Source organism: Hippocampus comes, unplaced genomic scaffold (assembly GCF_001891065.2).
Source record: "Hippocampus comes isolate QL1 unplaced genomic scaffold, H_comes_QL1_v1.1 scaffold63, whole genome shotgun sequence".
NCBI classification, from domain to species: domain Eukaryota; kingdom Metazoa; phylum Chordata; class Actinopteri; order Syngnathiformes; family Syngnathidae; genus Hippocampus; species Hippocampus comes.
In genome coordinates this window covers 388,663-401,160 of record NW_017805987.1, presented here as the reverse complement: position 1 = coordinate 401,160, position 12,498 = coordinate 388,663, and the positions used below count along the sequence as shown (strand labels likewise).

The 12,498-nt window shown below is 44.4% G+C and overlaps 1 protein-coding gene across 2 annotated transcripts in view; it reads right to left on the bottom strand.

The window, feature by feature from the left end:
- The window catches only part of arid2 (AT-rich interactive domain 2), a 27,585-nt gene extending 17,615 nt beyond the window's left edge, over positions 1 to 9,970 (bottom strand). Inside the window, exons 1-4 of one of the 2 annotated variants that reach the window (XM_019891908.1) lie at positions 9,439 to 9,970; positions 9,110 to 9,295; positions 8,893 to 8,986; positions 7,886 to 7,983 (exon numbers count right to left, since the gene is read on the bottom strand). In XM_019891908.1, the coding sequence (XP_019747467.1) occupies positions 7,886 to 7,983; positions 8,893 to 8,986; positions 9,110 to 9,201 (284 nt within the window). In that variant the 5' untranslated portion in view covers positions 9,202 to 9,295; positions 9,439 to 9,970. Of the gene's footprint in view, positions 1 to 7,885; positions 7,984 to 8,892; positions 8,987 to 9,109 lie in introns of both variants that reach the window. The other variant, XM_019891909.1, reaches the window with a different exon arrangement.
- Between the last annotated feature and the right edge of the window lie 2,528 nt (positions 9,971 to 12,498).

Here is a 12,498-nt window from a genome sequence, read left to right as displayed (position 1 = left end):
TTTTTTTTAGGAGGGGCTCCACATCTGTTTTACTTTATACCATGCATTCAAGATGAGGATAAATCACTGGTTTGGAAGTGACGGTTTTTATTCGGGTGTGTGATATCATTTGTGGAGAAACTGTGATCACGGAAAGGGCCCCGGGAATCTGGGAATGAGTTCTTTGTGATAAAAGATGGGGAGTTTAAATATTTTTTGACAACATTCAGTAATGAGTGAGTGGTTACAGGAAAGCACAGGTGTCAAAGTCAAGGCCCGGGGGCCAGATCTGGCCCGCCACATCATTTTATGTGGTCCGCGAAAGCAAATCAAGCATGTCAAATTCCTTGATGCTTGCTAAAGTCTGAACCAAAATTTCAAATTGTCACATGTAATCCGCAACAACAGTCATTATTCTGGACTTCTGATTTTAAAACTCGTTATCCATCAATTTGTTGTGCGCTGTGTATGTAAAATGTGGAGGTGATTCAACATTTATATGGTTTCCCAAAATTCATAACGGCCCACCAACTACAATCTGACCCGTGACAAAAATGAGTTCGACACCCCTGCAGTAAAGCAACCGGAAACTTCCTGAAGGGCGGGACAATTCTTCGCCAGCAATGTGTGACTATCAGCGAAACCTTGTCAAATTCAATTAAAATTACGATTTTGATCCCGATGCAAGTGGATCATAACGACTACAAGTGAGCTGGTGTGCTATTCGGTTTTAAACCGACCGGTCACCAACACCGTGTAATCAAATCACATTTTGGATATCTGCGCCTTCCTTCTGATTCTCAAAACGTTCCCGCTTGGTGCATTTCAGGGAAATCGTTTGTCGGTGCGCAGCATGACACAAAAAAACCCCCACACAACCGATTAATCCAATCCGCCTTTCATGCTTGGCAGAGCTAAAACTATATGCACAAGGGGTTATTACTTAATTGGGTTGCCTCGGCGGAGGTGCCAGTCCACTGATTTTTTTCAGGCCTTCAAGCGAAGGGGTCAAAAAGAGGAAATGTGAGATTCGCACCCTGCTCCCGATCAAAGAGGCTAACGGGAAGCCTGGCCGAGAGACGGCAGATCAGATCGCCGAGATTCAGTTAGAGAGGTGGACACCTCGACTTTTAAACGATTTTCTGGCCCTCGTCTCAAGTGGCGGTGGGGCGGGGGGGGGAGCACCGACCCTCCCGCCACGTTGGTCGTGCATCAGTATCATGACAGCGCTGCAGCTAACAATCGATACCGCTGTTTTTATTCATGACAGCATCATCAGCGACAGTGATTTCCTGCCTCATCACTGGGAAAAAGTCAAAATCCAATGCTTGGTTTTCCTGCCAAAAAATAAAAGGGTGAGCAAGTGAGAAAGGGGGAAAAAAAAAAAAAAAGACCACCCCCTGGTGTGTTTGGGTCCACTGCCCCCTGCTGGGTGTGGAGAAAGACGCGCAAAAGGTCTGCAGCCTCCGCTTTGTCAATCATCCCAGGATGAGTTTCGCGTGCCAAACTGAATACCGATTTAAAATTGTCAATGATTCACAGCGCAGAGGAAAACCGTAAAGAAATTATTTACGCGGCCATAATCTCGCTGACAGAACATGACTCCGGGGACTAAAATACCGATTCGGTGCCCCCTGCGGCTTCCGCTGATAAAGTATGACAGGCGTATAGACACGGAAAAGGTCAGCGCACGAGACGGCGCAATAATACCCGCTCGAATCTTGCGAACATCTGCATCTGGGCGGAGAGGGCAGCCTCGCGCCGCCAATCGAAAAAAAAAAAAATGGCTTTCATAATGATGCGAGCTCCTCTGCAGTACTGAGAAGATCGTGGTTGTTGTCAAGGGAGGGGGTGTGGTGGGCTTCTTCCTTTAGTGGATGGTGTCAGACAAAAAGCAAGTGCTGACAAATGAGTTTTCTTCAAAAAAAAAAATAAAAATCCTTTTCCTTCCATACAGTCGGACGTTAACAAGGCTGATTCACAAAAGAGTGGCACTGACCTCCTCCTTGACAGCGTAGCTGTTGGACCGCAACAGTCTTCTGCCGGAGGATTTATTGCTATCGTTCATGGCGGGGGGAGGAAAAAAAAGCCCCGTGAACAAAACTCCCCGCCAATGATTTGTGCATTTCGCCACAAAAAGTAGTAACGTGAGCCTCGCTGTCGAGTTCAAGGCGGATCTGTCAATCTTCCGGGCCGGCGAGGAGACAGAAGAGATGAGGCTGTCAGCGGTGGCTGACACCCTCCCACCCCCCACGGGCAGGCCAAAAAAACAAGACACAAAGTCTTAAAAAGCCCTCGGGTTGTGTATGAGCGCGAGATAGATGGATGCATCTTGAGCCATACTTTGCCGACAGGGTCTCATTTTGATCCATAGCCGCTCATCAAAGCTTGTCGGGCTACGGTCTGCGGCAGCGGACTGAAAAAACACAGCTGATGCAAACCAGTTCAAGGGCTCGGCAATACAAAGCTGATACGCACTCATTGAATTTTTTTTTTCCCCACTCACAAGACCTTGATTCATAAAGTGCATTTTTTTAAGTGCTTCTAGGAATATTTTTCCACCATATTTTTCCTTGCAATGTTATGTCGTGACGTGATTTCATTCCTTTTTTTTTTTCTTCTTCGAAATCGTTGAGCACAACTGCAAATTTGCCGGATTAATTAACCGTCGTTATGAATGTGGCCTCTCCGGAAATGGCTTTCGTTAGGTTGCTAATTGGCTCCGGAGGTGAAAGCACCACTGGTTTCTTTGGCATGCATGAAATGCAGTGGCACATCTCAAGTCGCATTTAAAAAAAAAAAAAAAAAAAAAAGTAATAATTTGCAAGAATAAAATGATGGGAGAGACGGTGTCTCATAACGTGCATTCCACTTTCAATTGGATTTCAATTCAACGGGTAAAGTTGATTTTGTTTTTATTTTTAAACCCCCCCCCCATGAAGACATTTTTCAGTCACAGTGAAACTCCTCGACAACGAAACCTACATGGGCGAAAATACCCCCTAGTGTGGAAAAAAATCTTCATGCATTGACACCATTCCCACTTTCCTGCCCCCCCATACAACGAAAAAAAACGTGTTATATGAAATCTTTTTCTCTGCTTTTGCCCCGCGACGAGATTCACTACAACGAAGTCTAATCCACAGCGACCTCCACTGCTTCGTTCCGAAACGGCAACAGCAACCACCACACTAGTTTACACGTACGCAGGAGTCCAGGAATATTTGTTATTGTAAGTTTCAGACGCATAAAGAACGTTGCATTGCTAAAATGGCTACAAAACAGACCTCTGGATGTCAAGCGGCGAAGACTAGAAGATCTCTGATGCTGGAAGAGAGGGTAAAAGTGATCAAAATGAAAGACGGAGGAAGCAAAATAAAAGACATCATCCAAGAAATTGATCTAAGCGAACGTGAATGCTGATGGTAAATTTCGCGATTTCTTTCCCTTTTTTTCTTTCTACACTGACTATATGAAGTGTCAAATAAGTGTGTGCTCATACTTATGCACTATTAGAATAAAAATAAAGAGTACACATACGTTTGTGTGTGCGTGTACACATACGTTCGTGTGTGTGTGTTTACATCTGAGATCAAATTTGCTACAGTGAAAAACCCCCTGTTGTGAAAAATGTCTTGCTGCAAACATGATTTCGTTGTAGAGGAGTTTCCCTATAGTAGTTTTACACAGATTAAAAATTAAATCAGTCACTTCCGTTTTTTGATTGACAATTGACAATAATAAAAAAAAAAAAGAAAAAACGAATGACACAGTCAACAGTGCAGTGGTAATAACAAGCAAAGATGGAACGACCATGTAAATAGTGTTCACATTAACGCGCTTGCAATCAGAAAAGGTCAAAAAAAAAAAAACGTGTCCGGAGGCAGCCTTTGCAATAGGAACATGATGAAAAGGCGCTTCAATACTCAGAAGGACGATTAACATACCGTATTTTCCGCACTATAAGGCCCTTCCGAACATAAGGCAAACCTTCAACGAATTGCGTATTTTAAAACCGTTTTCATATATAGGGCGCACCACATTATAAGGAGCATAGAATAGAACTGACAGTAGCTGCTGCGGTTGCTTTATGCATCCACTAGATGGAGCTACGCTAAAGGGAATACAATACAGCTTGATTTATTTAGAGTTTTCACAACCGCTGCAGCTTTACAGAACATTTTAAAATACTACGCCCAAGAAATAAGAATATCGATCCATATATAAGGCGCATCGGATTATATGGCGCGCTGTCTGGTTTGGAGAAAATGGAATGCCTTTAGGTGTGCCTTATCGTGCGGAAAATACGGTAATTGCGAAAGCGAGGTCATGAGAATGTGGAGCCCTTAATAGTGCAAGCTCAAAAGGTCATAGATTGGAAGAGGGGCAGGGGTGGGGGGGGACATTTACACATGCATTGACTGGTGTTGACGTTGAGAGCTGATATCACAATAAAACAATCCCATATGGAGAAAACCACTTCTATTTATCAGCTTCTGTTCACCACATTAAAAAAAAATAATCATCTGTTGAGCCAGAAGTGTGAAAGTCGTTGCTAGGGGCACGCAAGGCGACTTAGAAGGGCCGCGATCATTAGCTGCAGCCATGACTGGTCCCTTAATCGAGCCATTTAGGATTAAAAATCATAAGTGGGTAAAAAAAAAAAAAAAAAAAAAAATTAAATTAAAACACTCGCTCACAGCAGCCTCTTGGGAACACTTTTTAGTCGTCACCGCAAGCAAACACACCTGCTGAATGGCTGTTTGCGGGTCAACTGTCGCATGTGTCGCTTCTCAAAGGAAACGTGAACTCGCAGGCACGCTTGCCGTTTGTTTGTTTGTGCACGCAACCTTGGCGGATTTGTCTGCGCTCCGCTCTTCATTAGGATTTTAACAACGAGACGCGCGTGGGCACAGATTACCGCGAAAATATACCGCGTTCAATTTTTTATTTTTATTTTTGAAACGACACTGTCTGGATAAGAGTCGCAAAAACCTCGATTCAAATAAAAATGGTGGGTTTTCAGAGAATAGTTTCGAAGTCACATGTTCCTCCACAAGCTCCGTTTGACATGTGAGGCCATGACATCGCCAAAATGGTCCATTAAAAGGAAACCTTGAAGCATGGCCCCGTCGGGATGAACAATGGACATGTTTGAGCTCCCGACAGAGGGACTGAGCGGTTCTTCGACGTCGGTGCCTTCTGGGCCTGCTTCCCTCCCCGCTGGGGAAAGCGGCGGAGAGGGCAAACTGAGGTTAGGCTCGCGTCACCTGACTTGCCCTCAAGTTTACAATTGGAGGGAGACCGCGAGGGCGACGCCAACGGGCTCACTTCCCGGTCATGTTTTATTCATTCTCAAAGGAAAAGGTGTCTGGGAGATTGTAGGGTGGTTTCGCTCAAAGTCGGGACATCCCAAAATCATGTGAAACGAATTACCGAAGACGGAACGGAAGACACGTGAGACGTTTTTGGCCCATATCGGTGGAGCCAAATGAAAACCGCCTCAGTTGACAGAGGGGCGAGCTATCTGCAGCTGCTGCAGCAGTCACAAGGGGAGGGAACTCGAAGAAACGGATTGGTCCAAATAACCAACCGGATAGGAGAGTTAGCATTTGCGATGTTAGCGGGTAATGCTGAATCATTAAAAAAATAATAATAAAATTAAAAATCACAGGATGTGGTCAGTCCGCTGCAGCTGCGATCAAGTTTATTAGGGCTCTAAAACGAGCGCCTCTGGTGAGAAACGCTTTATTCGGGAGGTACTCTCACATCGCTCTTCTGTTGCTCGCTCTTTTAATTTTGATCATGAAACCCGAAACGATCCCGTCGAATATAAAGCCCATATTTCGATCCGCAGTGCGAGCCCCGCCGATGTGAAACAAACGCTGCACCTTCGATGTACAATCGCTTATTACCGCTGACGTACGAAATGGGACGTGTATTGCTCCCCTAGCAAAGTTTGAGGCCGAAAGCTGCTGCGCTTTGTGCGAATGACCGTTCAAAACTTTGGTAACCAGCACCGCTGAAGCAGAAATATCATGAGTCTTTTGCTTGATTGATTTTTTTTTTTCCCCCACACGAGCAGTGAATAGCAGCATCAGGAAACGACAACGCTCGGGATGATCACACCAAGCAAGAAACATGAAGGAGTCTGGATTCTCGTGTCTTGAGGCGATCAAAAAGAAAATGAAGCGCATAAGATCAGTGCGCGGGCAATCCAACAGCGGGACCGCAGCTATGGGAAGTTGAGGTCAGCGACAGCGCAGCGACTCCGTTCGCCATAAATCTGCTCGATACGACCCAAAAAGTTGATTGCGTCTGTTTTCGGTCTTGATCATCCTCATCGGTCACCAGCCAATCGCAAGGCACACACAAAACAACTATTCCAACTCAAATTGACAACCCCACGGACAATTTTTGAGCTTTCTATGAACCCGCCGCGCATTGTGGAATGTGGGGAGGAAGCCAGACTACCGGAGAAAACCCAAACACGCGTGGTGGAGGGAAACATGTAAACTCCTCAACAGGGGACCCGATCAGAGATTTTAACCGCAGATCTCGCCGTTGAGGGGGACGTGCTAACCACTACATGTGCGCTTCATCATGGCAAATATCAACAAAGCCATTAGTGTCTTTCAGCGAGCAACTTCCCCGTGTGCCCGACGACAACCTCAAACCTGGATGAAAGCCAAGAGTGAAACCTTCACCCTGCGGCAATTACATTAAAAAGGTAAAAAGAAATTACAATTTCCCCTTTTCATCCAATAAGCGATCGTGCACAGTCAGCGAAAAGCGGGTGGCGAGCATCGCCGTGTTCACTCGGAGCTCCTCGCCGCCTGTGACATTCACGACACCAAACTTCCTTTGATAGAATCAACAAATTAGCTCCAACGGCTGTTGTGACACGAGAATGATATATTCTGCATGCAGGCTCCCCTCAGCGGTCAGCCTGTATTTTCTGCTCCCTATTTCACCACCACTGAGTATTTTCGGAGCGACATCATTTGAAGAAATGAGTTTTCTTCCCGTGGTCAGCTAAGTTCAGTTATTCTTTTAAATCAGCCTTAAAAAGACAGCAGGAATTCTGCGTGGACCCGTTCTGCACATGCAAAACTGGAATTCTGCATATTTACCGAGCCTACGACTTAGACGGCTTCCCACCCATGATTGCATGCATGCACTGGAAAGCCTGGCAAAAAAAAAAAAAAAAGCACAACAGACTTTCTTGTCGTCCATCATTCTCACAAGATATATGCTCTGCTCTCTCTTTTAAAATACTCTCATTCACACAAGACAGAAAGCCGTTTAAGAGACGTTTGTCTTGCTAATAAAAGCTGATGGGTATCCATCTGTGAGCTTAAAAGAAACCGGGAGCATCAGCCGCAGGAGGAGGGAAAATAGCCGCTACACTTGGCCACCTTGCAGCATTAACTAGGAAGAAATGCAAAGACAGTTGCCTCTGAAGCAATTACAGAACTGTCGAAGCGGCGGCAAGGGTTTCCCTGCTTGCAAAGGTGTATTTTCCGAGAAGGGTGGGGGGGCGATGACAGGAACTAACTTTGGATATTATGAGAGCACAGTGCTTAAGCTGCTTGGAAGAGCCAGGCTCCCATCACTGGCAGCTGACAGCGTTGCGACTTGGAACTAACTCTACAGCACGAAAACAAAAATAAGATGATGGCGGAAAAAAAAAAAATCAAATAAAACACCGAAGGGCTATTTACAAATGTGCTCTGAAAATATGCATGCCATATTGTTGTTCAAAGGGCCCGTGATGTCACGGCACAATAAAGCCACCGGTTCCAAGCGAAGGGGAGAAAAACGCCTGTTGATTGCATCCTAACACTTGTAAACACTTCCCACATGCTGCCTGGGAGGCACAAAGCTGCGGAACCGTGCTACTCACCGAAGGTAGTACTGTTTTAGAGCGAATGCAGCGTTGGAGCAACTCCTTGGAAAATTAAACTCTTCCCCGAGTTCATTCCACTGGTTTTTGTCAGACACCTGCAAGATGAGGGGAAGGGTTGTTAGAACAAAGAACACAAAAACAGAATAAAAGCACACCTGCAAGTTGGGGGAAACGAGCGGCAACATTATGATCATCTGGTTGTCTACCTACAGGTCCCTTATTAAGGACTGCTGAAAATCAATAACTTCGTAAAAAAATGTTGAACCCACGCGTAAATAATGACGTGAATAAACACACCGCGCGGTAGAATGCCGCAAATGTGTGTATGCCCCGCATATACATCTCAAAAATTGGCACATAAGTGTGTATGTACAAGTGTTGGAAGACTTAACGTTTCAGTTGAAGCTAGTTAGCAAAACGGCTAACAGGCTAAGTTGACTTTTCCCACGCTAGCCTAACACGCATACGACGCCAAACTCTCAACAAACTGTGCCCACGGAGAGCGGGAATGTGTTAGTTGGTAGTCAGACGTTTATTCGGGGTTCGGTGCGGTGCCGTTGACAGTATTCTCTATGCGGGCCTACGAGGCCTGCATTTCGTGAGCAGCCATGAAGCCGAGGAAAATGGCGAGGAAAGAAGGGGGGAAAACGAAGGCTTTTCCCGGCTTGTCGAGCGCCGAGCGACGGCCCGGCGGCACGGTTCGTCTTCCGTGGGCTTTTCCGAGTGGCGATAATCGATGTTAAACGTGCCCGCTAATTTTGAGTGGCTCCCGAGTGCGCTCTGGCTCGCAGCGCTCGCCACTCAATGGAAAGCGCACAACAACACAAGGCAGCACATTGCAATAGAGATACATTGCAAACTAGCACAAGGCCAACAGCGACCCACTAACGGCTGTCTGCGGGGGGATCCACTCGTCCCAGGCTGCCCACACGGGAGTCGCAGAGAGGTCCACAAGCCGCAAGGAGCGGGGTGAAAAAAATAGCCACTTTTGGTCCCCCACTCACCTTAGCAAATCCACCTAAAGAGACGACTCTGAAATAGAGAGCGTTCAGATCCAGCTCTTTCCCACCCACGATAGGAATCTTCTTGAACGGCGATCTGGGGAGATAACGTCACAAATGAGCACAAATGTCTCTCAATAGCAGTTCGGCGCAAGTCAGAGTGCCGTTCGATGTGAACCCAAAGTTGCATTTGGTGTGAATAAAGGCGCCCGAATCTTACCCTCTGCTTTGGTGAAATTGCCGCAGCTCGTCCAGGAAAGCCTGTCCCTTCCTTCGCTGATCTGGAAGATTTTTTCCCGTCGAATTTGCCATTGTTTTTGCATGCAAAAACGGTTAAAGCCCACTTCGGTCGCTTCCTAAGACACCACCGATCCCATACTCCGCCGGCGCTCAGTCATTCGCGAAGCTGAGTGTTTAAAAAGTTAAAGAAATAGCTGGTAGCAAGAAGAGCGGCAGGCTCGCTAATAAAGACTGATGCACACAGCGAGCGAACCCGATTCAAACCCGGACTAAGTTCCAAACGAACAGTCCCAAATACGAGCGACCTACCGGCGGATTAGGCGCGCCATTGCGGGACGTGTTCGATTAATGCTTTTTGGTCGCGGTTGTATTCGTTTGGAGTGGTTTGACAGTGTGTTACGGACGCGGCGCCGAGGCTATCGCACACACTGTAGAGCGGCAGAGGGATCCTGTTCTCAGACAAAAAGATGAGGAGGCCGCGGAGGCCGGCCTGCCGTGCGTGCAGCGCCCTCTTTGGTCGAACCCCGCACTGCAGCCTCCGTCCGTCCAGGGTTGAGCGGCTATTGGAACAATAGACTGTTTTCTTTTTTAGGGACCGTCTGACAAATTGTCTGGAAAAACGGGTCGGGAGGTACTTGTCAATGTCCCGTTCAGGGTAGGGGTGTCGCACTAATTAACACTGGATCTTACTATTGCAAAAGCCATTGTTTAAAAGTAAATATTATTCTACTCAGACATCCTAACTTGGGTTCAGAATGAAAACTACTTGATAAACTATGCAAAAAACATACTGGATAAACCACTAACTAACAAAGGACCATATTGCAGGATCTAAAAAAAATAAGTTGAATATTTTCCCTCTCAAACATCCTAATTTGCAACAAGACTGAAGACGGAAGCTTCAGCGTGTCAAAAAAGTATCGTACTTGTGAATATACCTTAGTGTGAAACATTAATTAATACATGATCTTATGATTGCGAAAGCCAATAAAAAGATGAATATTTTTCCACTCAGACATCCTAATATAGTTCAGAATGAAAACAACTGTCAAACCTTGTACGAGGGGAATAGGATAACACATTATTAACACAGGAGCTTCTTCGTGTGGATTTATTCAAGAAATACTAAATATACAGTATGTTCTTTAAAAAAAAAAAATTCCACACTCGAGCCATTCTAATGTATCATAGCATGTATCATACTTATAAATATTCCACACCACGCAAGAGTACATACCTGTAGTCAACATTGGATCTGATTAGTGCACAATTTAGACTTTTTTGTTTTGTTTTTCTACTTTCGAATGCAAACTAAGTCGTCCTAAAATTGCAGGCCACCCAAATAAATGAATATTACATTAACAACAAACTGATGAATAACTAGTTTTGAAGAGTGGAAATGGTTATTACGTTTATGAAAGGGAATGTTAACAAAAAAAAATGCTTGCAGTATTTCAACATTTTTTAAAGCGAAGGCAATTTAAAATGTTGGTATTTTTTTTACACCTGTGTCATATGTAGTTCCATTTGCCAAACTGAAACAATTTGGGAGATACAGGTACAGTATATGTTTAAATAAATTGTTGTACGCTGCAAAAAAAGGAAAAAAATCAACCAATCTTCATCAGATTAGGTGTGTTTGGTGTATTACTTTTTACCAGGTAAAATTTCACTTATTCCAATTCTGCAAGTGTATATATTATAAATCCACACATTTTAAGTCAGCAGAGTTTTGAGGCTAGCTACTTGTTTTACGAAACCTTGTCAAGTCTTATTTTCAAATTGTTGAATGAAACAATTCCCTAAATCCAGTTGACTTTTTGTTTCTTGTTTCTTCTAACGCATTGATTTTCGTTTTTGCAAAAGTAATTCGTTACGACAAGTACAATTTGTCTTGACCCTTCTTTTATCTCACGGGGGGAGTTGCTTTTAACCCCCCCACGCCCCCGACCCCTTCCGAGTGTAACTGTCAAACGTATATTCTTTGACGGGGTTATATTCAACCATTACGCGTACCCCCATTTACTCAATGGAGGAAAAAAAAAACTGTCACAAAATGGCGGAGACGTACGTTAACAGACCCCATTTTGAGGAATTGACAAGCACGCGGTGGAAAAAAAGATGTGTTTGTTTTTGCGTGGCGCCGTCGTCCGCGCGTCTTTTTTATTTCACCAAGCGCACCGGAGTTCACCTCGGCCGCCGCCCGTTTGGACTCCCCACGCCCGTCAACCGAATTCGAAGCTAATGAGTTCGCCGTTTTGAGCGGAGGTAGCTTTGCGAGCTAAGCTAACTTGAATAGGATACTACCGAGCCGCTGTGAAGACTTTGGTATAATCCTATTAGCTGTTACCTGGTGTTATCTACGAGATTATTAATGTTACTCGCGGAGTAATAGCAAATAACGTTTTGAAACGCTGTCGAAACATAATATAGCAGCATCGCTTGACGCTCTTCGAACCGCATCTTCTGCACCGTCTTCCACTACGGTCCTTGACGTTTCAAAGTTTCGCTCATATGGTTACATTCTTATACTCAACCAGTTAATGTAATAATCCTCAGACTAAATCCTCATTAATATAGTAAAATAAGGACCAAGTTAATAGTCCTTGACGCTCTTCGAACCGCATCTTCTGCACCGTCTACCACTACGGTCCTTGACGTTTCGCTCATATGGTTACATTCTTGTACTGAACCAGTTTATCCTCAAGACTAAATCCTTATTAATATACTAAAATAAGGACCAAGTTAATAGTTAATACGACCTAGTAACGTATGCTAATGTGCAAGATAACCTTCTAGTTAGCCGTTGTTTTCTTTTCACATTCTTCCAATAACAACGTTTTGGACCTTCCGTCAAAGCAGACTTTTTAGGATTAATTAAAAAAAAAAAGAGGACGGGCAATTTTTGTTAGTTATAAACAAGGAAATAACGTTTTAGCCTACAGGCTAACGTCAGCTAATCTGCTTATTGTACTGTAATGCATGTTGGCGACGGAGCTAAGCAGGGCAATTTGTGCATGAAAAAAAAGAGTGAATAAATACAACACGAAATTGAGGGCCTACCTTAGACTGACAAAATAATTAAGCAAACAAAAGTTTCGTCATTTGGGGTTTGTTGACATAGCTGACATGATGGAGTTGGCCAACCAGTTAACCCCAGTTCATAACTGTTCATATCATTTGGCTGTAATATATTCATTTGGCTATGCAAAATGGTACATTATTCTATCACCAGTGGAAAGCATCAAATGACCCGCGATGCTGTCTCATGTTATGTCACTTAAATATCGGTTCTTTGAATGTACTTTACAATTTGTTTCCTCTTAAATAAGTGACAGTTATTTAATGTGTGTACTAGGATGTCTACTT